We start from the raw sequence: 27,710 nt of genomic DNA, 5'->3' as shown, positions 1-27,710 counted from the left end.
ACCTGGGCATAAACCTAACCAAAGAAGTAAAGGACCTGTACTCGAGGAACTACAGAACACTCATGAAAGAAATTGAAGAAGACACAAAAAGATGGAAGACTGTTCCATGCTCTTGGATTGGAAGAATAAACATTGTTAAAATGTCTATACTGCCTAGAGCAATCTATACTTTTAATGCCATTCCGATCAAAATTCCACCGATATTTTTCAAAGAGCTGGAGCAAATAATCCTAAAATTTGTATGGAGTCAGAAGAGACCCCGAATTGCTAAGGAAATGTTGAAAAACAAAAACAAAACTGGCGGCATCACGTTACCCGATTTCAAGCTTTACTACAAAGCTGTGATCACCAAGACAGCGTGGTACTGGCATAAAAACAGACAGATAGACCAGTGGAACAGAGTGGAGAGCCCAGATATGGACCCTCAACTCTATGGTCAAATAATCTTCGACAAAACAGGAAAAAATATTCAATGGAAAAAAGACAGTCTCTTCAATGCCACTGTCTTTTGAACAAGTTTCCTGAACTTTGCCTTCTGTCTGGCAGAATTCTGTTTTTGTTTCCTGAATTATAACATGTGTGGCATTATCTTGGTAGGTTGGTTAAATGTATTTCTTTCCAGTGGATTCTGGACTCCTAAAGGATAGGACCATCACCTATTCTCTTCATAACCCTGGCAATTATCACAGTACTTGGTATTAGAGCCTGCTCTGTTTGGCACATAATGGATGCTTAACAAATGAATGCTGAATTGATTGGCTGAACACCTCAGGACTTGGCAAATCCACAATCACATCAGCAATTCCAAATACAGACTGTATTTTATAGTTACTCACATGTCAGAGCAAGAAGAGCTCATCATCCCAAACATTATCCCATTAATGAAAATGACAAGGGTAATGATAATGATGATAGCTCCTTACAGAGGGATATCACGTTATAATTTTCAAAGTACCTTCCAATCTGTTATCTCATTTGTGCCTCACAAAGGCCTCTGAAGCAGACAGGGCCAGGTGTGCTCCTATTCAGGTTACAGATGAGAAATGTGGTGATCAGAGAGGCTAAATGAGTTTCCCAGGCCATTCAGCTGGGAAGAAGTAGAATTAAGACAAAAATCAGGTCTTTAGTCAGCCAGACCAGAGCTCAGATGTGAATGATAAAACTATAATGACTGAAAACATCATTGGGATCATAATAAATAAAAACCATGCCCTCTAAAACAAGAATAATAAAAGAACCAGCTTCTTTTTGTCCTAATAGATAAGGAACATTTCTAAACATTGTAATAGCAAGACACTGAAAATAGCAATCCACACATCCAAGCAGTAAGGAACTGGTTAACAAGGCTGGATTACAGCCATCCACTGAAATACAAGCAGGCTTTAGAAAGAATTGCAAAAGTCTTTGAATACAAATATGGAAAGACGACCAAGATCGATCATTGGACAAAAACCAAAACAAAGTAAAAACAAACCCATGTGACATATTAGTACAGATGGTATGATCTCTATTCACATGGAACAGAGATCAGCAAACTACAGCCCACAGTTTCACTGACTGTTTTTTTATAAAGTTTTAATAAAGTTTTATGGGAACACAGCCATAACTATTTGCTTAAATACTGCCTATGGCTGTTTTAGCATCACAAGAGCTGAGCTGAGCAGATGTAACAGAGAACTCTGGCCTGCCCAGCCTAAGTATTGTCTGGTCCCTTACAAAAAAAGTTTGCTAACCCTTGTTCTAGAAGTTACACTACCTTTTATGCACATAAAATATCTGGAATGAGATAAAAAATCATTAATAATGATACTTCAGGGGATGGTAGTAGTGGGAGGTGTTATTAGAGTACATCTTATATGCTTCTATATTGCTTGAATTTTTCCAAGAAACACATGCTACTTTTAAAATAGGCAACCATGAATGTATTTCTAGTTTGAATTTAAGGAAGAAAGACCCATGGAAGTGGTGGGTGGTTGTAGTGGTGGTAGGGGCAGCAGGTGTGGAAATCTGGTTGTAACTCCTTGGCCCATAATGTTACATCCAAGGGTTTGAAAGAGAAAATATGTAGTGTTTAGTACCTTCTGGTAGAAGCTGACCTGGGCCTTTCCTGAGTTATTTCAGATTCTCTACCACAGGTTTCAAACTCTTCTTCTGAACTTCTTCAAACTCCCTCTGTCTCCAACACTCCCCAGGCCTGTTCTCACACAGTGGGGTTCTTCTCAACCTTGAGGTCTCTGTTTAAATATCACCCATTGGGCGAGGTCCTCACCCTCACCAACTGCCATTCTATGGTTGACTTCCCATTTCTCTTTCTCATAGCAGCCTTCTCTTTCTAACATCTGCTTCTTACTCTTTGTTGGTCTACTTACGTACTGTCTACTTCCCTCACTCACCTTGATGTTACCTTAGGGTGGGGGCCATGACCACTGTGCTCACCACTGCAGCCTCCATATTCAGAATAGGGCATGGCAGGAAGTGGGAGCTCAATAGCATTTGTTGAATGGATGAATGGTCTCTACACTCATGCATGGATGTCCTAGCCTCTCTCAGGATGAGGAGGCCACCACACCTGATGGAAGATGACAAGAAAGTCCCCCCCCCACACACACACACCCATTCTTCTGATGTTTTTGGCTTGGAGAAAGACACTAAGTCTCTCTGGGTTTCATTTTTAGTAATTTTATAAAAAACCAAGATCCTCCTTATTTCCTATTTTTCCTTCCAGCAAAGGGTAAAGCTACCCAAGTAGCTGAATCAGATGAGAATGCCTCAGAGCATGGTCCTATAGAAGTCCACAAATGACACAACTGCATTAAGAATCATCTAGAAGACCTGTCTAGAATGACTTAGACACCACAATCACCTTCCAGGTGCAACTGGACAGAGACACCTACAACCTTGCCCATCACTGTATTCTAAGTAGGTGAACCTCCAAGACTTACAGGTAACAGAAATGTCTATCCATCTGATTGTCCTGAGGATGTGAAGTCCATGGAGGCAGGAACTTTGGTCTTTTTCCCTGCTTTGTTCTCAGCCCCTATAACAGTGTCTGGCATATAGAAGGAGCTAAGTAAATATTTATTGAGTGAACAAAAGAGTAAAACTGCATGACCTGCCCTTGACCCTAATGAAAAAGCCTAATTCCATGACACTGTTCAGTGGATGCTTGCCTGAATCCTGGTCAGTCTTAAGGTCCTTTGGGATTTGGAATTGCGACCTAGACTGGGAAGTGATTCAGAGTCAAAAGTGAGGCCACCTTACTTGTCCTAGCAGAAGCAAAGAACATGCATCTATAGAGAGAAGAGAATGTAGCAGATGCTCAGGAAGACCAAGTGGTCCTAGAGACAGGAGGTAATCTTAACCTTTGACTCTTCCTTCCTGATTTCAGTCCCTTGAATGTTTATGCTTCCTGCCCTTGAGCTTTTATATTTTAAAAAGATGTTCCCTTTTTGTGTTAAGTGAAAGGGAGTTTTGGTTATGTGTACTGTTAAGATACAGAGCCTCTCTTATCTTAAATTATTTGGGCCATTAATTTTCTTATAAGAAAGTTTTGTCTCAAGTTTGTTTGAACATGTCTTGTTTTTTTGCATTTTTATAATAAATTATGAGTGGATCTCTTGATTTGAAACTAAATGACCCCTGAGTCAGCTGCAACTACACTGTTTCTGCTTCCTGCTTGGGGATTCGGCAGGATGTGGGGAAAGACCCTGGTCTGTATGTCTCCAGTCAGAAGAGGGGTTGACCTCAGACTGTGGTCTTCACTGGACTAAGCCCAGCAGAATCTGGCAACATCTCTCCACATCACTCCCCTCATCTCCCAAACAAGGACACTTGAAGCCATAGCTCCTGGGACACCCAGATACTCAGCATTCGAGGAGATCCAGGGCTCCTGGATAAAAGACAAGACAGCATTCTGCCTCTGAACACAGGATGGCATCTACATGGATGAGGCCAATGCTTCTCTTCCTGAGGATCCAGACCTCCCTCAGTGTGCTGGTCCTGATGGGCTGCATCTCAGTGTATGGTGCTCTGTGGACTCGCACAGCATATTTGCCATGGGTCGGAGACATATATAGGACACCCCCCCCCCCATGCCATACATATTCATGCTATAGACATTTCACACTCAGGTGTGTGCAAAACATCATCTCACACTTTGTATCTTCAGTAAACAGAAAATGTACTGCATTTGATGGGGCTAGTCCCATGAGGAGGGTTCCAAACTCTTCTCTCTTCCAAACGAGAGCAGAACACATGAAATATCCATTTCTCAGGAAAGAAGGCAACAGATGGAGAATGTGGATCAACCTGTGTGCCAAGTAGCTCTTGGTGTTGGGCCCTGTGCTGGGGGTTGTGTCTGTTTCCTATCCCACACCAGCTCTTTCACCCAGTGCTCTGTCCTTCTTTGATGGGTGAGGCAGGGATGCTCAGAGAATGTAAAGGGCTTGCTTAAGTTTACACAGTTCATAAGCAATGAAGGCCACCCCGTAAAGATATTGAGCATGGCGGGGATATCACTGAGGCCATGGGATCCGGTAGCAGAGTGGACCCATTCCAGGAATCCAGGGATCCTGAGATGGGGAGAAGGAGACCACGGGGGCAAGGCAGAGGGTCCCTGGGTCCCATAAAATGGGCTGCCTGACCAGAGGCTAGGGCCATAGCAGTGAGATGACTGATATTAGGGAGTATGCTATCTGAGAAGGAAGGAAGGAAGTCTGCCTCAGGCCTCACCAGGCACCTCCCACCCCAGACAGGCCCATTTATCTTGGTGCTTGAACCACAGTCGCCAACAAGGTGGCAGAGGGTGCACTGGTTGGCATCCCCTTTCCTCTTGCCTAGTAACTGGCCTCCTTCAGCCACTTGGATGGCTCAGATGGCTGCCTGGAAGGCCTTACTCCCTGAGGCTGTGTGTTAGAGCTGGGGACCCCTCCAGATGCAGTCTTGGGCCAACAGCTGGAAGTGGGAAGGGCTTCTTTGGGAAAGAGGGCCTGGAAGTGTGGCTCTAGCCTGTGTTTTCAGTGGAGGGGACTGGGGGAGAGGTGGCTACAGCCAGGATGCTGTGAACCCATGAGCTTATTGCATCCAGGGACAATGAGCTGAAGTACTTTTGTGAAGAAGCTAGAAGGATTGACTTCTGGGGTGACATTTTGGAATCTCCACCAGGGAGAAGTCCCCAGCTGGGACAAGCTGGAGGTGGCTAAGGCCAGGGTTAAAAGCCATCACTTGTGGTGGATCCAAGTGCCATGCTTATGTGACTCTTTCCGGTCATTCTCAGCCACTTGTGTGTGGGTGTGACACAGGGTGTTGTTTTGCAAGGCTGCAACAGAATGGCTGGGGGCAGGGAACTGAGAGTACTTCTGCGCATGCAATGGAAGGGGTGAACAGTAAGAAAAGTGAAGATGATAATATGGCCGTGGGGATGGCAGTGGCAGAGTGATGGGTCTGTGCTGAGTCTAAGTCATGCCTCCCCTAGAATTCCACACTATGTGACTGTATTTGTTCTGATACCAGTACATGCAGAAGGGTTTGGGAACAGGAGGTTTATTGACAGACAGCAGGTATCTGGAGGAAGAGAGGTTGGCAGAATATCCATTATCCAGGCCAGCCCCACGAGGAGAGAATCCCACGGCAAGACATTCTCTATTTTGTGCACTAAGTATCTTCTAGAACTTTATCTGACAAAAGAGAAGGCAGTCAGTAATTTCAAGGATCTCGATGTGTTGATGGATGTGAAGTACTTAGGACCGTGCTGGCAGTGGATGGATGCTAAGTTAGCTCTTGTTATGATTGGTATTATTTGTGAGTGTATGTGAGACATTCCCAGCAGTTGCCAGAAATATTTAATTAAGGAACCCTTTAAAAGGTTGCTGAGGTCTGACACTATGCAAGTGGGGGCCATGAGCCAGAAACTTTTTAATTTTAACGGGTAATATGACCCCATTTGTCCACACAGGCTGATGAGGCCCGGGTGAACTTGGGTTAGTGCACCAATAACAAAATCAATCATCTCTAGAGTATCTGTAGAGTGTTTAGCACCTACTGGGCATTGTACTCCTACATATAATATGTAGGTATAAAATATCTTTTAATTTTAACCTTCTGCAGCATAATTATTATTACCACCACTTTATAGATGGAGGGACGGTTTCCAAGAGATAATAACTTGCCAAGTGCACAAATCAAGCAAGAAGTGGGGCTAGGATTTGCATGATGGCGTCTGGGATAATTAGGGAAGAAGAAAAGGTCACCCAGAGAATAACAGGGTTGAAGCACTCAGAGCAGCTTGGAGCCTGGAGCCTCTCTTACTCTTGCTGTCGGAAAATTACGGAGCACCTGCTACGTGCCAGGTGCCAGACCAAGGGCTCTGAAGCTCAGGGTCACGGATACTCACAACACGTCTGTGAGGCAGGGATCAGCCTACCAGCATTTTGTGATGAGGGAATGGAGGCTTTGAGAGGTTCAGGAGCCTGCCCAAGGCCACATGGCTGCGAAGTAGAGAATGTGAGCCCGGGACGCAGTTCATTGGTCATGTAGACTGCGTGTGTCCAGAGGGAAATGTTTATGGGAGCGTGGCCATGCCCATTCCTTCACAGTCTGTCTTGGGCCACTTGAGTGCTGCAGTGGCAGCCCTGCATGGTGGGGACAGAGGCCGGATGCCTCACAAGCCTAAAATATGAAGAAACGCATGCTGAGCCCTGCTTTGACTGCTCTGCTTCAGCTTGCGAGGACTGACCCTCACAGGAAAAGGACACAAGAGGAGCAGGGATGTGGCAATAGAAATGAGGTGCGAGCAGAGTGCTGGCCCCCGCTGTCTCCCAGGGCTGGGCCACATGGGAAGGAAAGACTAGGCCACCTGGAGGGCGACAGGGCTGGGAGGGGCTCTGCCGGTGACCCGGCCCTTGCCCTCCTCGCGGCCCTTCCCCTCCGCCAGGTCTGGCTAGCCCTGCCCTCTGTATGCTCGGGTGCCAGGGTCCTACCTGTGTAGTCGATGGCGAAGCCTACACTGCTCACGGATGCATCACTGCGGAAGGCCAGGAAGAGGCTGTTGCTGCTGCTTTCAATGCGGCTGGGAAGCTGAGAGCCATAGAAGCTTCCTATGAGAGGGCTGAGAGAGTCCTGTCCGTCGTAGATATGGAGGAAGTCATAGCCAGGCTCCAAGTTAAAGCTGGGGAACAAAAACATCCCGCCCCCACCCCACTAAGGTCAGAAAAGGCTCGTGCTGGGCCTTAGGTCAACCAGGGGAGGGGGCCTCCCAGACAGCGAGCCCTCTGCCCCACTGGTGCCTGGCTCCTGACTCTTCCTGGGGGGAGGGAGAGCGGGAAGCCCCGATGGTCTCCAGTCAGGCTAGGACGTGGATAAGCCAGGCCTGGGGCAGAGAAGACTGGTCTTCTTCTGGGCACTAGAGCCAATGCCCAGAAAGCTAGAGCTGAAAACCCAACACCCCTCTTTCTGGGAAAAAAAAAAAAATTAATTGAGATACATTTGACGTAGAATATTGTGTAAATTTAAGGTGCGCCACTTGTTGATTGGATACATTTTATCCTGTAATAGGATTGTCATAGTGGTGAAAAGTAGTTCCTCTATCCCGTCTCACATAGTTAACACGTCTTTATAGTGGTTGGAACAACTAAGACCTAGTCTCTTAGCAAGTTTGAAGATTATAATACAAGACTGTTGTCTGAATTCACTACACTCTGCACAAAAGGGAAAACGAGTTACCAATTCTATATACTGAAGAGTCAGCCAGAGCAGGTAAGCTCTCTTATCTGCTTCCACTGGTCTTTAGATTGTGTTAGTCTGCACCTCCTTTTCCAAGAGGGAAAGAGTCACCCAGGGGGCCATTCCCAGGCGGGGAGGGGTCTGTTTTCATGAAGAAGCTGGCTCCGTCCCCTCATCTCTTAGCCAGTTCCCAGCACTTCTCAGAGTCTGCCATCACCCCACTCCCGGCACTCACGGGTGTGCCTCTTTCTTAGTTATCTTGACCCTCATGTGGGAAAAAAACTGAATAAAGAAATTAGTAAGCTGAGTATAAGAGTTCTTGAATATCATCGATCCCACTGGTTTGGCTAGAGTGAAAATGATGGAAAATGCCAAGACGGGCAAGAATGTGGAGCCCCCGGAGCTCTCAGAGCCTGCTGGCAGGATGGTAAAGTTGCTTGGCCCCTTTGGAAAGCTGTTCACCTACTAGATCTGAACATACGCTGGTCCTATGAGGCAGCGACTCCATTCTTAGGTACACATCCAGCAAAGCCATGGATACTGGTCAAGGGTACAAACACGAAAACAATAGAACGTGAGCTGAGAACAGATCTGGGATGCTAACTTGTTCAGAGTTGAGCCATGTGCTGGGATCCTCAGATACTCCACCCGGCTGGACTAAGAATGGGACAGCAGTTCCCTTCTTTAGCTGACATGTAGCAGAGAGAGGGGGCTGTGACATTTCTAGGACAAAGTGGTAGGGCTGGCAGGGAGATGGGATGGGGATCTGGGGGGGGGGGAATCTGGTGAAAGAGCTGGATGTATACTGGTCTCCTTCCTCCATGGCACCCTCACAATGGGGTCACTGCTGAGGCACTTTCTGCCTTCTGTTTGTCCCTGTCTTCCTTCAGTCATCACATTTCGTCTGAGTGTGCTCAATGTACCAGGCGCTTGCAAGGTGCTCAGGACACAAAGCTATGTCCAACGCCACACCTTCAAGATGGTGATGGGGCTGAAGGCAGCAACGGGTATGAAGACGGCAAAGCAATGTACAAAGTCTGTGTGGGCACATGGGATCACAGTACAAAATTCCTCGGGGAGGAGGAAATGAGACTTTCATGGAGGCCAAGTTGGTGTCAAGTTTTGGGAGGTGCAGAGACCCCTCATGGTTGAACAAGGAAGCGAGATCACAAGGGCAAGGAATAGTCTTGAAGCTGTGAGCGGCTCAGGCTGGCTGGAGCTCAGGGTGTAGGATGGGGTCGGGGGGACTGGGTGGAGAGGTAGGCAGCGGCCAGATTGCTTGGACTGAAAAACCAAAGTTCTGAGTTTATAGGAAGAGGAAGCCATGACAGGACTTTATATTAAGAGACCCATTTGTTTGTGTGTTTGTTTTCAAATCGAGGTATGACTTATACACCATGAAATGATCAGCTTTTAAATGTATCACCTATGGGTTTTGACACATGCATAGCAAGACCCAGGCCATTCCCACCATCCCCAAATGCTCCCCTTCCCAGTCAGTCTTCTCTAGAAGCCACTACTGAATAAATTTTTATCGCCATCGATTCATTTCACCGATCCCAAAATTTCATGTAAGTGGGATCCTACATTATGGGCTCTTTTGGGGCTTTCTTCTTCCGCTCAGGGTGATATCTTTGAGAGTCAGCCATGTTGCCTGTATCAGTCATTCACCCCTTTTTGTGGCTGAGTAGCATGTTATTGCATGTTCCCATGGAAGCTGAGGTAGTTGTTTTAGCATTTTCACATGACACAGCTAACTCAAGAAGAGGCTGGCATGGGGGGAAAATGGGGGCTGAGGAACCAGTCAGGAGACTATGGGAGTAGTTTGGAGGATAAGTAGTGAGAGTTTCAGCAGCGCAGTAGCTGGGATGCTGGAGGAGAGGGGTAGATGTGAGGCTCCAGGCCTTGCTCACTAATGGAAGCAGCCGCTGCATGAAGGTGGCACTCCCTGGGGGTCAGGAGACAGCTCTTCTGAGGCGGGGGGAGTCAGAGGCTCAGTTTTGTACATGCTGCATCAGAGGCACCATCAGTCACCAGACACCCAACAGCTGGAGAGGAGAGCCCACAGCTCAGAAGGCAGTCCAGGCTGTGGTAGCGTGGAGTCCCCTGTTTCTAAGACTGAGGTGAAGCCATTGGAGCAGAGGAGCGAGCCCAGGAAGGGAGTGTGGATGTGAAGAGAAAAGGCTCCCACTAGAGCCTGGCCAAGGGAGGCAGGGTATAACAAGGAAGCTGTGAAATCACAGAAGAAGTGGGAGAACTGGAGGGGAGTAACTTCACGGAAACCAAGGAGAAAAAGCAGGGTAAGGATGGAAGGAGTGATCGAGAGGAACAGTGGGATAAAACATGGGAAGTGCCATTTTGTGTGGCAACCAGGATTTCGCTGGGGTCTCTGGCGGGCGCCTGCAGGCAGAACCCAGGTATCCGTGGTTTGAGTGTGAACAGGAGGCGAGGAAATAGACACAAGCAGAGATGATTCTTTTGAAGAGCTTGCCTCTAAAGGGATAAAGGAGGCAGTGCGGGAGGCAGGCCAGGAGCTGGATGGGGGAGGACCTGAGACAAACCTGAACCTGTTTGCATACTAGGGAGTGTGAGGAAAGGAGCCAGGTGAGAGCAAAGGGGAAAACACAGAGGAGTGGGGGGCGGAAAGGATCCAGCGAGGGCCTGCTTTCTGAATCTCAACATCTTCAGAAGAAAGAAGAAAGAAAGACAGGAAGGAAGGAGAAAGAAAGAAAGAAGAGAGAATGAAAGAAAGAAAGAAAAGAAAAGAAAAGAAAGAGGAAGGGAGGGAGGAAGGTAGAAAGAATAATAGCTACTTCATCAATTATAAGGATTAAATAAGATAATAATGTGTGAAGTCGATGAGCACAGCACAGGGCACCCAGGAAACATCCAATAAATGCTAGTTTCCCTCCTTTGGGCTCCCTCATGCACTCCCAGCAGACCTGTGTGCACTCACCTGGAGACCCTGGTCTAAACCCCCCAGCTACTCTGAGCCCCTTATCTCCCACCTAGGGGAAAGGTACATACATGTTAAATACCAGGGCGATGACGTAGTCCGGAGAGACAGTCACTTTCCAGTCACACTCCTTGCCTGGTGGGTAAGGTTCTGGGTAATTTGGCGACAGAATGACTCCTGATGGTCCGGTCAGGTCTCCACCGCAGGGAGCTGGGGAAAGAGGAAGACAAGGGTCAGGCCTGGGTGCTGGGGAGGCAAAGCAGCGGAGGGATTGAGTCTGGCAGATCCTAGTGAAAACTTGACTCTAAGGGTGGAGGGGAAGGTAGGATGTAATGGGTGCAGGGTTTTACCTGGTGGTTGCATAACATTGAGAATGTACCAAATGCCACTGAATCATTCATTTTAAAAAGTGAGCTTTATGTTATGTGAATTTCACCTCAAGAAATTATTAAAAACAAAACCAAATGACCTGGTTCTGCCACTTCCTGGCCATGAGACCTTAGGGAATTACCCCAACCTCTGCAGACCTCAGCATCCTTTCCCTATTGCAGGAAGAGGTACTATTTCCTCAGGGATGGAACTAAAGATGTTGGAGAGGTCTGTTTAAGCACCTGGAATACAGTAAATAATTATTTGGAGACAAATTATTTGGAGACAGTTGATACTCCTCTTTTAGACATTTGAAATACACAGTCTCCTGCCACTGCCTCATGTCTAGTTTCCAGGTGAGCTTTGTGGGTGTTGATCCACGTTCCAGTGCGCTCACTGTCAGGGGGGTACAGAATACAGTCACGCTCACCTGCCAAGTGCAGCTGGCCTCCTCCCTGTCAATGCTCTCGGCATCTGCCTGGAGCTGCAGATACTTCCCAAGTTTCCAGAAGACCTTGTCTAAGAGAGTGGGGGCACCTCACTTGGATGGAGATACGACAAAGCTCCATACATCCGTGGTGGTTCCCCACTCCATCCCCCTGAGATGATGGGCCTTTTAACAGGTAGGGAGGGGGCAAGTAGCTGGTGAGGCAGCCCGCTGGGGCACTTCCCAGATCTGCAGTCAGGTTCTCCTCTAAATGGCTGGGTCACTGCCCTGAAGCAGTGGGGTCTGATAAGGTGGGGGCTGGAAAGTATATGGGGTCATCCAGGAAATATGGTAGAGACTATTAATATGGTTTGGTCTGAGAAACCCCACAGGGTGCCACTGGAGGTTGACGTCAAATACATCAGCTGGGAGCCCACAGGAGTAGGAAAGCCATTTAAGGAGAAGCCAGAAAGTCTGAGACTGGGCATGGAGGTGGGAGCCAAGGGTGTGTCCAAGACCCAGCTCAAGAGCAACCACAGTCTTGTCACAGAGCTGAGCTTTACAGCCACACGCTGTAGTCTTCGCTCAGGGCAAGCCTTCCAGGGCTCGGTCAATGCCAACAGGGTCTTTTTAAAAAACAGTAGGCTTCGGGCTGGGCCATAAAAGCCCTAACGTGGCTGAACATAGAGCCTGAGTGATCCCAAGAGTAGTGGTTGCCCTTCACCCCCATGGAGAATATATCACAAGTCCCAACTGGAACACCAGGAACACTCAAGGGGACACTTACTCTACGTCTGACGTGACGTATAGCATTCTAATACCTCATTTCGCTTCCCTCTCGCAACAACTCAGTGAGCTATGGATTTTTCTTCCTGGTTTAGAACCAAGAAGCCTGGGGCTCAGGGAGTTGAAAGACCCGCCCAGAGAGTCACTGAGACTCAACCTTCATCCGTCTGCCTCGAAAGGGCAGCCCTTCCGAGGCAGACGGATGAAGGTTGAGTCTCAGTGACTCCCTGCACCAGGGCTGCTTTGTGTCTGGCTTGCTTCTCCCCTGTGCCCTCTTGGAGAAGAGGGTTACGTGAATGCGACATGCTGGAGACCTGTGCGATCCGGATAAAACCTTGCACTTAGCACGGTAGGACCCATTGTCCCCTGCTCTGAGGGCCCAACCCTAGCAGCTGTCTGATGAAGCCTGGGTTCCGTGGGTGTGCCCAGCTCCCTGGGGACCTTCCTAAAGGGGCACAGTGATGCCTCCATGAAGGCAAAGGCCACTGGGTGTGAGCTTCCTCTGTGGCTTGGGGGTCTCTTCCTCTCAGTTAGCCAGGGATGGGAGTGACCTGGCTGTTTCTGAAATTGCCCCCATGATTCTTCCGCCCACTCCCAAAGTGCTTGTGGTTTGTTTGGGTTCTAGGCCTCTGCCCTGGCGCAGTTCCCTTCCAGATGGTTCCCTGGCATCTGGCATTCAGGCATCTGCTTCCCACTCAGGACCCCAGCCTGGGCATCATTGCCCTCTGTCATTTGTGTGTCAAGGCCTGGCCGCACTCCTAGCTGCTTGGCCAGCAGGAGCGTTCCCGCTGCTCACAGCTGGTAGAGAGGTACGCAGAGGAAGGAAGTCCCTTCCCTTTCTAGGCCCCAGCACTAACCAGCAGGACAGTTAATCTGCAGGGACCAAATGAGGTCTTGGCAACATCCCAGCATCACCTGGTCCTTTCGGCAGGTATTCATGGGGGTGGGAAGACAGGTGGGAACTAGATGCCTGGTGTTGCTGCCATTCCAGGATGCTTGTCCCACACCCACGGTCACACCCTGTCCCCTCCCTACCATGAGTCAGAAACAGAGGCTGGAGACTATAAAACATGGAAGCCCAGGAGGGGGTGGTAGCAGGCAGCTGGTCACCCCAGATGGCCAAAAAGTGGGCAGGGAGTCCTGCGGGGTGAGAGGTGTGAGAAATGCCATCAAACTCGAAGTTACACAGTCCTGGGTTCCAATTCTGACCGTGCAACTTACTAGCTATGAGTTTGGGCAAGCTATCCCATCTCTCTGAGCCTCCACTTTCCCATATATAAAGTAAATAATATTAACAAAAAGAGTAAGGACAATAATAACTTCTTACGCACACTGGGTTCACTGTGAGTCAGATGTGGTCTTAGGCGCTCTACAGCATGAGCTTCTTTCCTCCTCAGAACAGGGTGATGAGCTAGGTCCTCCTAATGCCCCTATTTTACAGGGGAGGAAAATGAGGCTCAGGGAGAGTCAGCAATTTGCCTAAGGCCACACAGCTTGTTGGGGTGAAGCCACCAGAGTCGGTTGGTAGTTGAAATCCAGAACCTGAGCTCTAAACTTACCATCTGATGATTCCATTTGCAAGAACGCAGCTAAAACTTCTAGCCCAGTGCCTATCATGGGGATGGTGCTCAATAAATACTTGTTTTCTCCCTTTGCTTCCTCCCTATAATGAAGGGATATCAAGGCCAGCCAGACCAGTCATGGCAGACTGCCAGGGAGCTGGAAATTAGGGGCTTGTCACTGGGATTTCCAGACTGTTTGAGAGAAGAGACAAAGACATTCATTTTGTTGCCTGAGGAACGTTTCCCCAAGCTGAGTACAGAAGAATGGGTAATGAAAGCTGAATTAACCTCTTTTGCCCTGCTCGCTGCACATTTATTGCTCTCAACAGCTTAACACCGTGCAGCGCCCCCTCCCTTCTCCACCTGGGACAGTCTTGTCTCAGGACCTGCTTTTCTGTAAGAGAAGCTAAGGAATCACAGCCCCAGAGAATACTAAATTTGGACAGGCCCTCAGAATTCATCTAACTCCCTCCCGGGCCTCACCAGAATTCCACTGCCTCATTGGGATTCATACTCAGGGAAGGGAGGTAAGTCTAAAAACTCAAGAGAAGAAAACAAAGAAGGGAAAAATGGGAGGGAGGGAAGGTGGGAGGAAGGAAGAATGAGAAAAGGAAGTAGGGAAATCAGTATTTCTTGAGATTTGGGTTAGTTGTGTCCTTACTCCATGATGCCATGAAAGTATATTTAGTCTCACTTTATAGAATAGGAAACTGAGGCTCAGAGAGATGGAGCGGTTCTTCCAAGGCCACTGAACTAGTTAATGGCAGAGTCAGGATCTGAACCCAGATCTCTCTACTTCAGTACCCCATAATCTTTCGCACATACTGTTCCATGTAGCTGAGATCTGACCTGTTTTTGGAAGCCAGGAGTCAACCTCCTGTCTGCTATGTATTCATTTACCATGCTCCTACCGCATAACCCGGGTGACTCCTAATCACCTCTGAGAGACAGGATTTAGCGTCTCACCTTCAGCACTAGGCCTCAGAGCTTGGCCCGCAAAGGCCAGTCCTCGGATGCCTGGACAGAGCCTCCCACTGAGCCTGAGTGGAAAGACATGCAGGGCATCGCCAGGGTGAAGGCTGCTGGGCTGTGTCTTGGGAAGTCCCTGGAACCCATCCCCAGCACAGAAGCTAGTGTGGGAAGTAGGAAATTGAAAGGCTCTCCTTTCAGACTGATGTGGGTGTGAATCTTGGCTCTACCATGTCCTAGCTCTGTGATTTGGGCAAGATATCCAAGTTTATCTAAGTTTCAGTTCCTGAACTGTAAAGTGAGGGAATGGTGCTCATTTCAGAGAGCTGTAGGGAAAGTTAAATGAGGTTGGGTAAGAAAATGTCCAGTGTAGGGCTAGCACACAGTAAGGGGACCTGGGGACTACTGCTTCTCTTCTAACACCTGTCATTGACCTGGGACATAAATGCATTCAGGACTTTGCCTGAGAAAAAGGGCCATGCAGCAATGAGCACCTGTTTCTATTTCTTTCTTCCTTCAAGTTCCTGCCTCCTCCCAGGCTCAAGGAGCTGGGGTATTATTACCCCCTAACCCTTACAAGCTCTCTGACCATGGGCAAGTCGCAGAGCTTACATTTCTGCATGGGTCAAATGGGGAGATTCTTAAGTGTAAGGACAACTGAGAGATCTAACACCCAGGTAACCAATAATTTCCTTGAGAAAAGAAAGGGTAAGGTTCTTCCCTTTGCACCTGAGCCTGTGGATACCTTTCTAGTGCTTTGGATATTAGAAAGGGCATTTTGGAAACTGCTGACCTTCCTATCCGAGCTGATCCATCGTCCTCCTTCCCACCTAAATAGGCTGAGCCAGGGAGAAAAGAGGCAGACATGCCTGGCTTAGAAATTTTGGGCACCACTTTGGAGAGTGAAGAATTTGCTATGTGTAGACAGTAACTGTGAGTGTGTGAATGTGAGGGGGCATTTGTGTGCACATATTCACACAAAGCAGGGTAAACTTTGGGTTTGCCGATGCTACTGGCCGGCCTCTAGATGCAGCTGCCACTTAGGCCATGGGGTCTGGCACACAGAAGCGGTGGGACCAGAGGGCAGGATTCAGCCTGTGGCTGCTTTGTACCAATGCACGTGGGTGGACTGGGCTGCCAGAAGAATCTGTTCTCGATCTTCACACAGCTGATCTCCGCACTCCCCTGCAGCGCATAGCCAGGGTCGCACTGGAACACCGTGGAGTCTCCGGCTTCCCAACTGTTGCCACTCCGGCTCCCGTTCTGTGGGACCCCAGGGTCATTGCAGGATGTGGCTGTAGACACTGGGAGAACAGAAGAACAAGTGGGGTTGCCTTGATGTCTGCCAGCCAATGAGGCTCCCAGCCCATCACCCTCGCTGTCATCACCGTGTCCACTGTCAGGGCTACAGCCACAATCTCTGTCACCTCCCACTGGTGTCACTGGCAACAGGGCCACCATTTCATTTCTGTTCTCACCCTCATCTCTGTTACTGCCTCCACCACCACTGGGGACCTCCATCAGAACCATTACCAGAACCTTCACCACCGCTGGCATCCACCTGTCACGAGGTACCATGAGTTAGGTGTGATTGCACAGCTGTGATTGTAGACGTGAACTGGGATCGATACCCGCCTTGTTGCAGAGATAAGCAGACAAGCAGGGTCTGCCAGTGGGTTGGGAGCAGTGGATGTTCACGAGCACAGGGAGAACTGCAGTCAGGTGAAGGCAAACGACCAATACCACATCGGCCCGGAACCGGGCAAGTCTGAGGTGTGTAGCAAGGGACAAAGTAGAGTTCAAAGTAAACATTCATAGCTGAGATGTAGTCAACATTCAAAAACCTCAGGAATGTGGGAGACGTTCGCCATCTGATACCTAACTTAGTGTCGGACAGACCACGTGCTTTAAAAGTGAATGTCAAATGATGGAGGGAAGGAGCAAATGAATAAAAGAATGAATGAGCAGATGCATCGTGAGAAAAGGAAATGATAGAAGAGAAAGTCCAGAGAAAGAATCGGGGCAGCTGCAACCAAGGTCATCCTCCAGATTCTGGGCGGCAGGCTCCGGGGACAGGAGCCCCTGGAGGCCACAGGATTTGTAATATTCATTGGCTTGGAGGGTCAGATTCCCCTACCCCCAAATTTTGGGGAAAATAGCATGCACAAAACTAAATGAATTTATTGTAGAGTAGAATGTAAAAGTCGTATGAGTTCTTCAGCAAAAACATGAAGCCTCAAAGAGACTGTAGCCTCCTACAGCTTTCAGATCAACAGATGGTTAGACATGCACTCTCTTCTGCTCTGAGGAGGACGCCAGTGAAAAAACTCGAGAAGTCCAAACCCAGGGCAACTGTACACACTAATATCACCAACTGTAAGATCTAGGATTGTGTGAATGAGTCTGGAGTTATAGCATCTGATACCTAACACCCAGTAACGATATACGAGAAACTAGGGCTCACAGTCAGATCTGTTACTATGCCTGCTCATGTAAATAAATTTTATTAGAATACAGTCATGCTCATCTGTATATATATGTTATACTATACTCAGCCACATCTGTAAAATCTTCCACCACAGCAAGCTCAGGTCCCTCCCTGCTTCTCCCACTCCCCAGGGCCTTTGCACCTGCTGGTCCTTCCACCTGGAGCGATGGTGCCGCAGACCTTCCTAAGTCAGCTCCATATTATCATTCAGTTTTCAGCTCTCGAATCACCTCCTCAGACAGGCCTCTCTGACCACCTTCTTCTGGGCTCATCCCTTGACCCCCTGCTACTAATTTGGTCACATTCTCCTCTTTTGTTCTTTTCATTGCACAGTCTGTAATACTCTTGCTAATTCATTTGTCTCTTTATTGTAATATAACTTGTGCGTCTCTGCGGGAACAGAGACCTCGGCTGTTTTGCTTCCAACTGTATCCCCAGGGCCTAGAACATTACCCAGCACACAGCCGTGCTCAGTAAATATTTGTTGAATGAATAAATAAATGAACAAATCATCAGCATCTGACACTTACTGAATTTATTTATAACGTCAAAGAAGAATCAATCTTCTTCCTTCCCAATTAAAAACAGACTTAGCTTTCATCTCTAGCTTTACAGTGCACTGTACACATGTAAATGATTCCCTGAAAGAAAAATAGCTCCCTGTTCCGACCATACTCAGAAAGATTATTTATGTAGGAGGTGACAGAGCGCAATGATGAAGAGCCTGGGTCTGGGAATCAGACAGGGGGGTTCTGATCCAGTCTCTGCCGCTTATTAACTAGATGACCTTGTATGAGAAACCTCCCTGGACCCCAGAGCCACGTCTGCAGCATGGATTAAATAACGGCCACCATACTCTAAGGCTTCTGTGAAAATTACTAGCAGAGTGCTTAGGGTGGTGTCGGCTCAGCGGGCGGCCGTGGCTGTGCGTCCCTCTCCTTCAGTGTCCCCCTCACCCTCTTTGTTCCCACTTTCCCTCTTTAATGCTCCTGAATTTGAGCTGCTTGGCAAAGCCCCGGGAAAAGGCTGGATCCGCGTGGTTCAGACAGGATGTCAGATGTTATACAGTCCTGTTTACTCAATAAAGCCAAGCCTGTACTAATCGTCTCTGGCATTTCTGTACAATCCTCCGTCAAACACACACTATAAAGTTAACCTGGGGCGAGCCACGCGGCCTTCCCTAGAGGAGTCCTGGTATTTGCTAACTGAGGACAGCAACAGGGAAGGTGACCTTTCCTGAACCTCGGTTACCCCCAGACCCCGGCCTAGGTCATCTCGGCTTTTCTGGAGCCCAGGCTAGGTAGATTTGCCCACGCCCCTCTCCACAGACCTAAGCGATGGTCAGGGCAGCTTGCCTCCGGGCATCCACGCATTAGAGAAAACCATGCATTCATGTGCACAGGTGTCCACGTGCCTGCTTTCCCAGTAAGCAGTGAGTAAACTGCTGCTGCACGCATGGGCCGTGGAGAAGTCTGAGCAGCAGGACGTGGCAAGGGTCGGCCACCTCCAGCACAAGGCAGGTTGTCTGGGATTGACAACGCACCGCACCGAAGAAACCGAAGTAAAGTGCTCGCTGTGCCACAGGCCACGGCAATTTATTCTGAATGGGGAGGAAGTGGCATCTGACACGCATCTCGAGGATGAACAGTCCTTCTACAGGCTGGACAACGCGTGAGGAAGCCGCCGGAGCTGCTGGGCGAAGTGCGGCTCGGGAAAGTGCCCAGGGATACTGTCCCACGTGGCCACGCTGACGGTGCACGAGAGGTCAGATAGCGCAAACCCACAGGGGAATTTATCAGAGCAATTAAGAGGGTTTTTCTTTTCTTTTTCATTTTTTAAAGCCATAACCATTAGCTTGGGCACAGTCAGAGAAAATACATGTCTGGTTTAATTATTCATAACACTCCTTTCCCCAGAGAGTGGACTGAGCTGTCTCTTTAGCATTCCACTCTCCTCATTGCTTACGGATCCTTTATGGCTTATCCCAGCAGTCTCCGAAGTCTGTTCCATAAAATGCTAGTCTCTTGAGGTGGTCTAGGAAAAAGTCTTCCATGGTCAAATATATTTGGGAACTGTGACCTACTAGATAGACACCTTCTGAATTTACCCGCTAAATTAGCATACCAAAAGTTCTCAGAGGTCCCAAGTTACAGATAGCCTCTTTAGGTTTGCTTTGACCTAAGCATCTTCTCAACTTTATTTGACCGTGCAACGTTCTTTCTCCAGCAACATCAGCCAAGAGTCCGTGAAACTCCAGGGAACAGATGTAGGGAAATGCTTATCTAAAAATGACTCCCTTGTTGCCCCGTGGTGAGACCTAGTCTTAGATAAGCTCACTGTTACCCTGTGGTCCCCAGAGACTCTCCATGGGCAAACGGATACCAGGATTCCATGTAAGAAGACTCCCAGTGAACCCTGCAAGGAGCTCTTCCTCACCAGGCTACAAGCTTGCATGAGTGTTAATCGGGCAAGTTAATGGGTATAAAGGAACATAATCCTGGAGGCATTCATCTGCCCTACAAACTGTTGAATGCTCATTTCCATGGAGAAAACAGATGCGCACAAGAGTTAGAAGCAGGGTCTGTAGCTCCATTTCAGCCCACCTGGTACTGGAAATATACCCAACCACCTTAGCTAACAAACCTTAGCTAATAAACCACCGAGGGGAGACTGTGGAGGCAAAGCCGTGGCATGGGTGCCACATGGCCTCGCTTTGCAATCACCATGGCAACCCCCCCCCCCTGGAGTAAGGACATGGTAATGAAGACAGCTGGTGTATAATAAACATAAGCATAAACCAAGGCAGAGTCACTTGTGCAGGGAGATGAGTGATGGAAGAGGCACTTCAGAGGAGATGAGACGATGCATCACAGGGGGAGGCAGGACCGACACATGAATTATCTAATACCGGGACTCGGATGTGTGAGCATTGCCCATTTTTGGTAGCTCTATGTCATGCTTCTCCATAATTGGCTACTAGAGTGCATAATTAATTGAATTTAGATCATTTGTATTTGGCTCCCGGTCCTTCCTGGGACCGGCCCTAGACTAAGAACCAGAGTGTGCAGCATGTCAGAGAGGCTGTTCTGTAACCCAGCCCCATACCACCGTCCACAGGGGCCTGCGTGCCTCCTTCTGCACTGCCCATGTTTCAAACTGCACGTTCTGGAACCTCTCATCCTGCCTCTGCACTTGTGCACACGCGCTTCACACCTAGGGCGCCCCTTTCTTTCTTTTTACTCTAACAGGGATCCACAGATACCCCTCCCCCCCACCAAGTTCTACTACCTGGCCCTTCCCACCCCACGGAATCATCAACTGCTCCCTGCTTGAAACACGGTCTTTCTCTCTGTTATTGCTGCTCCTCCTGCAGGTCTGAGTGTGGGCTCCGTGTTTTCTGGAATATCTTTTCTTCCTGGTGCTCCAAGGCGAGCACGATAGTTTATATCCCCTGCCCCCCCCCGCCATGTACTCATCAATCTGCACGTTAGTGTCTCTGAAGCTGCTTGTCTTTCCCTGCAGAGTAAGCCCAGCACAGATATTTGAACACAAGTGCTAACCAGGTGCCAGGCACACAGTCCCTGCTCAGTGGCTCTCTCTACAAGAGCGGAGGGCTGGAGGAAGGGAGGGCTAGGAGGGGTGGGGGCTGCTGTCATGCTGCAGGACAGATGGACAGGGGTGGGCAGGAAGTGAGCACAGACCTGAGAAATGAATGGCAAATCCCTGCTTGCTGGTGAAGAAGTCGGTGCTGAACTGCAGAACGACTGAGTTAAAGGTGCTGTGCAGGTCCTTGGGCAGGGCCGCACCGCTGAGCTCCTTCAGCAGGACCCCACTCTCCACAGGCCCATCCCAGATGCGCAGCACGTCATGGACCTCCTCTGTGTCAAACACCAGGAAGTGGAGCCTGAACAGAGAGAAAAGGAAGGCGGTCATCCTGGGCTCAGCGCCTTCTTCCCAGGGGCTTCAGGTCAGAGGAGGTCGGAGACCCAAGAAAGACTTGCCAGAAGGAAGAGAGAGCAGTGTCCATCGGCACCCTCCCTCATGGCTTCCAGCCGGCCTGCCCCTCCCACTGGGGGTCTCTAACAGCCGGGACGGGGGTGGGAGGGGGGTGTAGGCTTTGTGCACCTTGTTAATCATCCTGAGCTTTATGTTGCCACTGTCAAACCCCAACCATCTCTTCACTGTCCACCATGGTCCCCAGACTTCCTCCTGAGTCCACTATCATTCTAGATTGTGAGGGAGACGCCGAGAAGGCATACACCTGGGCAAAATCCCAGAAAGCCGTTTTGTGGCTATTGACAAACTATTGATTCTAAAGTTCATATGGAAAGGAGAAAGCCCCAGAACAGCTACATGATAGAGAAGAAGGACAAGACTGGAGACTGACTGTACCCAGTGTAGACGTAATGACACAGCTGCGGTAATCAAGGTGGTGGGTATTGGCGAAGAACAAAGAGATCCATGGAACAGAATAGAGAATGCGGAGACAGACCCACAGAAATACAGTCAACTGATCTTTGACGAGGGAATAAAGATGGTCTTTCCAACAAATGGCACTGAAGCCACTGGACACACACATGCAAAAAATGAATCTAGCTGTAGATTTGAGGCCCTTTATAAAAGTTAACTCCAACTAGGTCACAGACTTAAATGTAAACATAAAACTATAAACTCCTAGAAGACTGGGAGAAACCCTACACGACCTTGGGTGTGGGGAAGACATCTAGATAAGTCAAAGGCATGACCCGTGGGGAGGGGGGGAAAACCAACCGATCAGCTAGGCTTTACTGAGATTAAAAATTTCAGTTTAGATGAGCCGTGGACTGGGAGGAAATATTTTCAAAAGACATAATTTGATAACAGACTGTTACCCCAAATATACAAAGAAATCTTAAAACTCAACAATAAGAAAACGAGTGAGTCTGCTTAAAAAGTGGGCCAACGACCGTACCAGACGCCCCACCAAAGATAGACAAATGGGGAATAATCACATGAAAAGATGCTCCACATCCTGTCATCGGGGAAATGCAAATGAAAGCAACAATGAGATACCACGACACGCCTATGAGAATGGCCAAAATCCAGAACACTGACACCACCAAGTGCCCATGGGGAGGGAAACAGGAACTCTCACACACTGCTGGTGGGAATGCAATATAGTAAGGCCACTTTGGAAGACAGTTTGGCCATTTCTGGCCAAAGTAAATCTATAGAATGTACACCACCAGAGTGAACCCTGATGGAAATTACGGACTTGGAGCAATAACGATGTGTCAGCGTACGCTCACCACTTGTAACAAATGTCCCATCCTGGTGGGGGGTGTGGTTCATGGGGAAGCTGTGCATGTGGCGGGGCAGGGGGCAAATGGAAAAGTTTTGCACCTTTGTCTCAATTTGATTCTGAACCTAAATCTGCTCTAAGAAACTCGGCCTTAGAAAAAGGGGCGTGGGGGTAAAGGTAAGGGGTGTGTTGTGGGGCTTGAGAGGCTGATCCAGCTGTGGGGGGGGGAGCGGTGAGCCTACATCTTGATTTCCAGGAACAGAACTTGGGACACTGGCTACACACAGGCCTGGCTTAGATAATCCTTGGGGATCTGAGGAGGCCGGCTGGGTTTCCACATGAGAGGGCAGGCTGCCTGCAGGCCACAGACAGAGCTCTCAGGGAAAGGTAGCTGAATAGGAACCCTGAATTCTCCCATAGCAAAGAGGTTCTAGCTGCCAAAGCTATTTGACTACCAGCCTTTCTCTCCTAATCAAATTTTTATTTTGGAACAATTTTAGACTTACAGAAAAGTTGTGAAGTTAATATGGAGAATTCCCATAGACCCTTCACCGTTTCTCCCACTGTTAATGTCTTATGTTTCCCAGGTGCTTTTGTCACAACTGATGAAACAACTTGGATGCATTACTATGAACTCGGCTCCATGCTTCATTTGAATCTCACCAGTTTTTCCACTGATGCCCTTTTTCTATTCCAGAAGCCAATCCATTTATCACTATCTCCTTTTAAAAATATCTTTTCAGGGGCACCTCAGTGGCTCGATCGGTTGAGCATCTAACTCTCGGTTTTAGCTGAGGTCGTGCTCTCTGGGTCCTGGGGTTGAGCCCTGCAGTGGCTGGCTTGGTGTACTCAGCGGGGAGTCTGCTTCCCTTCTCCCTCTCCTTCTGCCCCTCCCCTCTCAAATAAATAAAATAAAATCCCTAAAAAATATATGTTTAAATTATAAAAATAAGGCAAGCTCAAGGCAGAAAAAGACAAACAATATATAGATGTACTGAATTTTTTGAAAAGTCTCTTACACAAACCAATTTGTTCTCCAAAGCTTTTCACTTGATATTAGTCTTGTTGCATATCGTTCCAGACTTTCTTTCAGTGCGCATACAGTGTGCACTCCCCAAATGGGACCATATTTTACAGAATTTTAAGTTACTTTTTTTGCTTAAGACTGTTAGGGACGTAATACATGTATTTCATTTTTTTTCCTACAAAAATGGACACTGTTGTATTTCACTATCTCACATAAGACTGCAAGGAACTTTCCCATCTTTACATAGCTTTGCCCATTTCTGTTAACATCTCAGTCGACTGTTGGAGGAATTCTGGGGAGGGGGGATGAGTATACACTTAAAAATCTTTTATAAATGCTGTTAATTATTCTCTTAAGTGATTGCATCAATTTACATTCTCACTAAACAGTATCAGTGTGACTCTTCTCTCTAAACTTCACCTCATCAACATCAGATATTTAAAATACTTGCCCATCTGCTAAACCAAAATGGAATCTCACTGGTGTTTTGGATAATTTAAGTTACGTACATATTAAATACGTATCTTTGTTATATTTTGTTATATGCATATTTTTGCATATATTTATTGCCCAGTTACATATCTTCATAACCTTTAGCCATCTTAACTGAGTTATTTGTCTTTTAAAATTCTATTTACAATTAATTACAATTTTTATTCATTATTTTTATTTCTCTCTTAGGTATTGCTAATATTTTCTCCTAGCAGTTGGTGTCTTTTTGCCCTTTAAATTTTGTTTATGGTGCCTATTTTGGTGTAGGACTTATTTGTTTTTTAAGATTTATTTTATTTATTTATTTTTTAAAAGATTTATTTATTATATAGAGAGAGAATAAGTGGGAGGAGGGGCAGAGGAGAAGAAGAAAAATCCTCAAGGAAGGAAAAATCCTTTTCCTTGGTGAGCGCAGAGCCTGACATGGGCTGGATCCCAGGACGCTGAGATCATGACATGAGCCAAAATCAAGAGTTAGACACTTAACCGACTGAGCCACCTGGGTGTGTCTGGACTTAAGTCATTTTATGTAACAAATATGCTACTCTTTTCCCTTAAGGATACAGATGGCAGGGCGCCTGGGTGGCTCAGTTGGTTAAACGTCTGCCTTCAATTCAGCTCAGGTCATGATCCCAGGGTCCTGAGATCAAGCCCCACATTGGGCTCCCTGCTCAGTGGGGAGTTGGCTTCTCCCTCCGCTTGCTGCTCTCCCTGCTTGTGCTCTCTTTTTCAAATTAATAAAATATTTTTTTAAAAGAGATAACTTAAAAAAAAGATACTGGGTGTCGTGTGATGCTTGGGCAAACCCACTTCTTCCCACAAGATTAAAAAGCCAAACTTGAGTGTTTCCCCAGATCTTGTTAGTTCTATTTTTTGAGGTTTATAGGTTCACTATGTTTCCAGATGGACACTCAACTCTCCTACCACTGGTCTAAAGTAGCCTCGTCCATGTTTTGACTATCAAAATGCTCTGTTTACTTCCTCCCGAGCATTTATTGCAGTCTATACTTACTCATTTGTTTACTACCTGTCTCCCCAACTAGAAGATAATTTTCATGAATGGGGGACCAGGGGCTATTCACTCTGGTGGCCTCAGAGCCTATGATGTGCCTGACACTTTGGATGGTGCCCACAAATGTCTGGGGAATGAAGACAGTTGTCACTGAATAACCCAGGCTCCCCTCATGGATATGAAATATCATTTTAGTCATGATTCTGATTCTAGACACCCTCCTTAACTCCAGGATTCCCTCCTTGGTCTCTACAGAGGCTACTTGTTGTACCATAAACACACCTACACAACTTACTTCTGTTTTCATATTTCATATTCTTCCAGGGCAAATCCCCCTTCATTTTTTCTCCCCCAAATTTCTTAGCTATTTTCCCAAATTAATCCTTTGAGATGAACTTTATAGTTATCAAGTTCCAAAAAAACCTCACTGATACTTTGATTGGAATTGCACACATGCCTTCATTCATTTGGGCAAACTGATAGCTTTACGTTATTTTTCCCCAGCCAGGAACACTGTGGGTATCTTAACCTATTTAGGGCTTTGTTCATGTGTCTTGGTAACATTTTCATGGTTTTCTTCTTTGTTATGTTTTTCTTTTTGCATACATCTTATTAAATTTTTAATTTTATTATGAATGGGATCTAATTTTTATTTATGTGTTTATTGTTGGGTATGTGTGCATGTTTTTTCTTTTCAGTTACCAGGTAGTTTTACTAGGATTCAAGTGAATCTCCTGGATTTCCCAAGCAAACCCTTTTATAGATAGAGGTGCAGGTCCGCCACACCAGAAGCTGTGTGGGTGCTAGTTCCCCTGGCAGGCATCCCCTCCGGGGGGTTCTGGCAAAGTAAAGACAGATGGGCTTCCCTTCCATGCATTCAGCAGGAAACAGACTGGCAGTCTGGGGCCCCACACTTGATTGGAAAGAGGAAGTGGGAGCTTCCCAGGAAGCGGAGCCAACAGGCATACCCACTGCCGTGCCAAGCTGCACCCTTCCTTTTCTGCTTTCTCTGTGATACTCAATGGATACAGAATTGGCCTTAACCACAGGAGCAGACCAGGAGGTAAGCTGTGTGGTGTGGCTGGATGCGTTCTCAGAAAAGAGAGGCTCTAGGGGGCTGGACTTGTCAGGGAGGGAGGGAGGAGATGAGACTTTAAGTTTGTATGGCATGAAAGGGAGTGGGTTTTCTTTGCATTAATAACATGAGACAAGAGGCGCCTGGGTGGCTCAGTTGGTTAAGTGTCTGCATTTGGCTTGGATCTGTGATCCCAGGGTCCTGGGATCGAACTCTGCATTGGGCTCCCTGGTGAGCTTCTCCTTCTCTCTACCCCTGCTCATGCTCTCTGTCACTATCTCTCTTTCTCTCTCTATGTCAGATGAATAAAAAAAAATAAAGAAAAATAACATGAGACAAGACCCAGAGGTGGAGGAAGGTGAAGAGGCCAGGAAGAAAGGTGATTCCCACACTGGAGTTCAAGTGGCATCAGGAGGTCACAGACAATAGAGCTGGGCTGAGAGAGGGAAGATGATGAGGCCCCAGAATTAGCTAGAGGAATCTGGGTTTTGTCCCCTTTTAGTTAAGAGACCCACTGAGGTCCTGGAGGGTGAATAACTGAAGGAGTGAGTGAATGAATCCATGAATGAATGAATGAGATTCCAGCAGGAACCGTCTGATAGGAAGCTGTGAAGAGAGAATATGGAGATGGAGCAGGGATGAAACACGTTTATATGACAACCACCAAGTACAAAGCACTTCCATGTGGTCTCACTTAGCCCCCGTGAGGATCTTTATTTTGTAACTGGCATCTTTTCCGTCTTTAAAAATGAGAATACAGAGGTTCAGAGAGGTTGAATAACTTGCCCAAGGTCAAGGGCTAGTTTGAAAGCGAGCCAGAATTACATTACATAATTATAGTCTGGGTCCAACCTCGGTGCTCCCACTCTTTCCCCTGAGAATGCCGCTTGCGCCTCCGGAAGGAAGAGACTGTGGCCGGGAGGCAGGTGTGTGCAGGGAGGCCCTATCAGTAATCAATAGCTTACACGAGAATCATAACAAGGTGAAAGGGCTGATCTTTGAGACCATGAATTAAAAATGCCAGCTCGTTGCATTCGGCTCAGCTGATCTGATAATCAGACAAAAGTCAAAGGCTTGGCGTTGAACAGGTCTAGAGAATGGCAGGAGGAGAGGTCTAGAGAGGCAGAGGAGGGAGCCCGAGGTCCTCTGCAGGCAGAAACAATGCAGCTCAGCAGCCAGGAGGGAGGCTGAAGGGCCAGACCTCTTACTGCATTCATTTGTTTCAACACCTCTCTGCGCTGGGTGCGGGGAGATAATGGTGATGAGGACAGGGCGTCCTTTTCCAGTTGTTTCTGGACATGGGCAATATTCCCTCAAACACAAATCCCTGTAAAAACGATCAGCTGTGGTGGGACTTGCGTGGAAGGAAGCAGCATGCTGAGACAGAGGACCCGCTTTCCAGGGAGTGCCCTGCAGGGGAGGCCCTCTGGAAGGAGGAGACGGGGAGACAATGGGAGAGGCTCCCAGGTACCAGCCCTGGACGGAGCAAGAGGTGGGAGGAAGCTTCCTGTGGTAGCAAGCCGCAGGTGCAAAGGCCCCCAAACAGA

General features: G+C 47.7%; 1 protein-coding gene across 1 annotated transcript in view; it reads right to left on the bottom strand.

Annotated features, from left to right (window-relative positions):
• The window catches only part of LOC123926444 (CUB and sushi domain-containing protein 2-like), a 596,474-nt gene that overhangs the window by 112,597 nt on the left and 456,167 nt on the right, over positions 1-27,710 (bottom strand). The window contains exons 26-29 of the mRNA XM_045980312.1: positions 20,978-21,180; positions 15,901-16,092; positions 10,747-10,885; positions 6,978-7,165 (exon numbers count right to left, since the gene is read on the bottom strand). Of these exons, the coding sequence (XP_045836268.1) occupies positions 6,978-7,165; positions 10,747-10,885; positions 15,901-16,092; positions 20,978-21,180 (722 nt within the window). The remainder of the gene's footprint in view (positions 1-6,977; positions 7,166-10,746; positions 10,886-15,900; positions 16,093-20,977; positions 21,181-27,710) is intronic.

This window comes from Meles meles, chromosome 1, assembly GCF_922984935.1.
Source record: "Meles meles chromosome 1, mMelMel3.1 paternal haplotype, whole genome shotgun sequence".
NCBI classification, from domain to species: Eukaryota; Metazoa; Chordata; class Mammalia; order Carnivora; family Mustelidae; genus Meles; species Meles meles.
The sequence above is the reverse complement of the archived record's forward strand: the minus strand, read 5'-3'. Positions and strand labels throughout refer to the sequence as shown.